The sequence below is a fragment of the Gavialis gangeticus genome, unplaced genomic scaffold (genome assembly GCF_001723915.1).
Source record: "Gavialis gangeticus isolate Ggan-Ray unplaced genomic scaffold, GavGan_comp1, whole genome shotgun sequence".
In the NCBI taxonomy this organism is placed as follows: Eukaryota; Metazoa; Chordata; order Crocodylia; family Gavialidae; genus Gavialis; species Gavialis gangeticus.
Window position 1 is genome coordinate 3039919 of NW_017729027.1, and position 4205 is coordinate 3044123.

General features: G+C 37.0%; 1 protein-coding gene across 1 annotated transcript in view; it reads right to left on the reverse strand.

Moving 5' to 3' along the window:
- ZNF292 (zinc finger protein 292) overlaps positions 1 to 3496 on the reverse strand; it is a 118624-nt gene extending 115128 nt beyond the window's left edge. Inside the window, exon 1 of the mRNA XM_019520324.1 lies at positions 3419 to 3496. Coding sequence (XP_019375869.1) covers positions 3419 to 3496 — 78 coding nt within the window. The remainder of the gene's footprint in view (positions 1 to 3418) is intronic.
- Between the last annotated feature and the right edge of the window lie 709 nt (positions 3497 to 4205).

A 4205-nucleotide genomic window follows, 5' to 3' on the forward strand; every position in this document is an offset into this window, starting at 1 on the left:
TTAAAGTTACCAACCTGCCCCATTCCCCCAGGGTCTAGGCTTTCCCCCCCCCCCCCCCCCCCCCCCTTTAGATATTGGGGGGGGGGGAGAGCAAGCAGAAGGAGGCCACTCCTGTTACACCCGTGGCACTTGCATCATTTCCCCCACAGGCAGGAAGAACTCTAGTAGAAGCAACTCCTCTCTGTCAACTGCTGTCATAGCTAGCTTAACAACACCCCCTCCAGTGTCATGAAGCATTTGGAAGTTACTTTGTTTCCCAACTAGTCAAGAGTTCTTCATAGGACCAGCAAGTATTTCATAGGCAGTCTGCTTTGCTGGGGATAAAGCAGCAACTGGGACAACTGGCTGAGGTCCACTGACTTGATAACATTATGAACTGTACACGACTTAGCTTCTAGTTAAATGCTGGTTCTTAGGACACTTACTGCTATGCGCAAATATATATTTTATGTAGAAAACATTTAAATTGTAATATGTCCCACTAGACTTGCTACTTTATCAACTACAGTTTTTTCCAATAATAAAACAGCCTGGGAGCCAGCTTTTCTAATATTTATACACATCCATATATAGTGGTCACTATCAAAATAAATGTCTGGTTATGGAAAACACTATTTATTGTGGCATCATTTTTACCAGATTTATATATCTGGGGTATACTGATCCTCATGGAAATAACTATGGTATCTAAATAGAGGTATCCACTGTACATTACCATATTTTCAGGCATACTAAGCACCTTGGAATAAGATATACACCTTATTTTTAAAAGGGCAGAACAAAATAAAAAACAGACCCTTTGTTGTAGTAAGTAACTGAGTAACAGCAGGTAGGGAGCCAAGCCTGCTCATTGCAGGGCTCCCTGTGGATTGTGTAGGGTTTACTTTCACTTTCAGGTGCCAAGAGAAAAAAACCCTGCTCTTAATGTATTCACTCAAATATAATGCATACTCCAATTTCTAGCTGCTGGCTTTAGGGGGAAAGAGGTGGATTACACGTAAGAGTACATGACCCTACAATTAGCATTTTTTCAGTCGACATCAACAGCTAATTAATTATTCAATGCGAGAAACAAGAGCTTTGCCTTTAAAAAAAAAAATACAAAATAGTTTAAGCTGTAGCTTAAAGGGTCAGTAAAATAACCTTGGAAAATTCTGCTCATCCACAAGCTCAGGGCAAATGATTTTTATAAGCCATATTCTTTTTTCACTCACCCATCCTTTTGCTTATTATAAAAGTATGAGTCAGGAGATTATTATAGAGACTTATCAGCTCAGTTTCATAAAGTTGTTTTAAAATTTTCATCAATGAACAGCAAGAGCTGCGGAACATTACAATTGCAACAAATTCTAGAGGCAAAACTGCAAAAGCTAGCAGCAGAAATATCTGGGTTCTGAGCTTGTTCCCTTACTGTTCATAGGAAAGCGACATTGAAGCAGAACAAGAAGCCTCATACTGGGAAGAAAGAACATCTGGTCACTTAATTAGTACTGGCTATTCTTTAGAAAACTACTTTCTATATACAACTCTTCTTACTTACAGGGTTGACTATCATAATAGAGGTTTTAAAAGGGATGGTAGTAAACAATACCAGAGAAACTCTTTGTTCAAATAAATATGAATTGATAAAAACCACAAAAAAACAACAAAAAAAAGCTGATGCTCCATCTTTAACTCATGCCATTGTTGAAATTGCAGCATCAGACTTTCTTATATTACAATAAAGCTTTTAGATCTTTCAATACCAAACAAAAATGACAAGACTATCACTTGCCAATTCTTGAGGAGAAATATTTAAGAGTTGCCTTGATAAGACCAGAAACAATATGATCCCTTTTTCTTTAAGCCTGTGAAGCTCCAGCACACTGCAAGACCTACTCATCAATATTTAGATTATTTATGCAGGTACTCAATATGATTTTATTGTTCATAATGTCTTTCATGAAGATAACAAAACATTTAAGAGTTTAGAAAGAAGTTAGAGGCAGAGAAAAGAAAAGTCAATAGAATAATCATTAATTCTTTGCCTTGCTCTTTGCTGAAAATAGCATTCATCTAGGTCTGTTTGATGGAAATCCTTATAAATCCCTCCACCTGCCCTAGTTACTGTGCGCACACAGGAGCTATACTTTCAATAGCAGCAGAAAGCACAATAACAGGCTAATGGCCTGGCCTCAAACATCGAAAGCCCCCAGAACAAAACCCAATGAATTCAAATCCTATGAGGGTTTAGCAATTTTGACTTTGTGCCTGGCAACTATTCAGTCACAAAACAGACCACACAATTGGCCATTTCTGGTAAAGAGGCTTGGGCCTACAAAGGCATGTGGATGTTCAATGTCATGGCTGAGGGAATACAGATGACCATGTACGGATGCCAAATATCACCTAGCTCATGTAAGATTTTAACCATCTAATCAGGTTATTAAAAAGAAAAAAAAAAGGAGCAGCAATTAAGGCACTCTTAGAATCTGGGGCATCAGGATGGCTATAAATTCCCACAGCAGGTCTGCAGATTGGACAGAATAATGGTAAAATAAATGCAGGGAGAAAAAATGAAACTCTGGTCTACATATAAAAAGGTGAGACAAGAGGCTGAACCTTCCTGGTTAAGGGTAAAGGAAGTGGCAGCTGATCTTTAAGCAAGAGAGGAAAGGTGATTTGCAAACACTGAACGTTGAGACAGTAGGACTAAGGATTTAGAGTCTCTACATTGAGGTAGAGCAAGAATAAAGTGAAAAATATTTTTAAATCCCCACTTTTGAGTTTTAGCATCACAGTATTTTTTTGTATGCTATTCAACTCAAAATTCTCTAATTTAATTATATCGTGGTCACTCCTTACTTAGCTCTTAAATTAAACCTTCAGTTACTTTAAATAATTGCTCAGAACAGTTTGCCTTTTAAGCGTAGAGATACTGCTTATTAAACTGTGTGGGTGTCAAAAAAAGTTTAAGAAAGCAAGTAGCTGAAGTTGTGCTTTATCAGACATAGCTGCCTCCAAATTCCTTTAAGATACCACAATCAATATCCTTTTCCTAATCTTGTCAGCAATGTAAAACTGTTAAGTTTTTAGTATCCTTATTATTTAGAGAATTTGTACCTATCCCAGTTCTACCCCAGGACACTTGCCAACAAGTTTCATTTCAGTGTTGGTGTAGTGATGACACACTAACCTTTATTAGTCTCTCCCTTGTTTAAAATTTATAGCCAGCTATTACAACATCTCATTGATTTTGGTTGCCACCTTATTCCATTTCAGGAATAGCCATTATGTTAGGTTTCTCATCCATTGCTAGATGATATAATTCACTAATTTTTGCCTTTGCGCATCTTGAATTGATACATAGGTAGTTATTTTTTGGCTGTGTCGCTATCTAACTCTTTAGTGTGAAACCATATTACTTTTGGGAATTTACCTTGAGCTGAACCACATCCTCTAGGTCACCTGCAATTTTTACTTTTTCATTTACCAAAAATACTTCCTTGTATTGCATAATGCTAGTAGTTGCCTTTGTTCAACTGTAAACTCAACATCTGTCACTTGTTCCCAACATCTAACTTAAACAATGTCCCCAAACCTTGTCAAGGTTCTGAATCTGGGCGATAGCCTCTTTCCCTACTAACTACGTTAATTACCAGTTTTTAGCTGGGTCCTTTTATTTAGTTATAAATAACTGTTGTGGGATTCGAGTTTTATTACTTCCTTTATCACTTACTGCCTATCAACTTAGGCAAATCACTTTTTGTCAGCACCCCCTTTAAAACAGGAATACACACAACATTAGCATTATTAAATAATTTTGTATGCTGCACTCCAACAATTAAAGTAGGAGAGCTAGAAGGAAAACACCACAGAAAAGTTAAACCTGAAGATAGAGGAGTTGAAAAGATGCAGCTAGGGACATAACTGGGCCTGCAATTTTCTTATTACAGTTGGGGATTATGCAAGATAAAAAAAATACATAGCTTGAAATTAGTGTTAACAACAAGAGGAAGTTTTACTATTAAATTAATTAGTCAATTTTTTTTTAATTCATAAAGAAAAGGTCACTTTCCAGGATAGCACCATACTCTAAGATTATCAACATATATAGCTTACATAGGACATTTCAGAATTTTTCCCTGGAAGATGCCCGGTTTTCTACCACTAAGATTAACAGGGAAGGGTACACCGATAGAGATTTTGGGGGCTGATGGCTGATT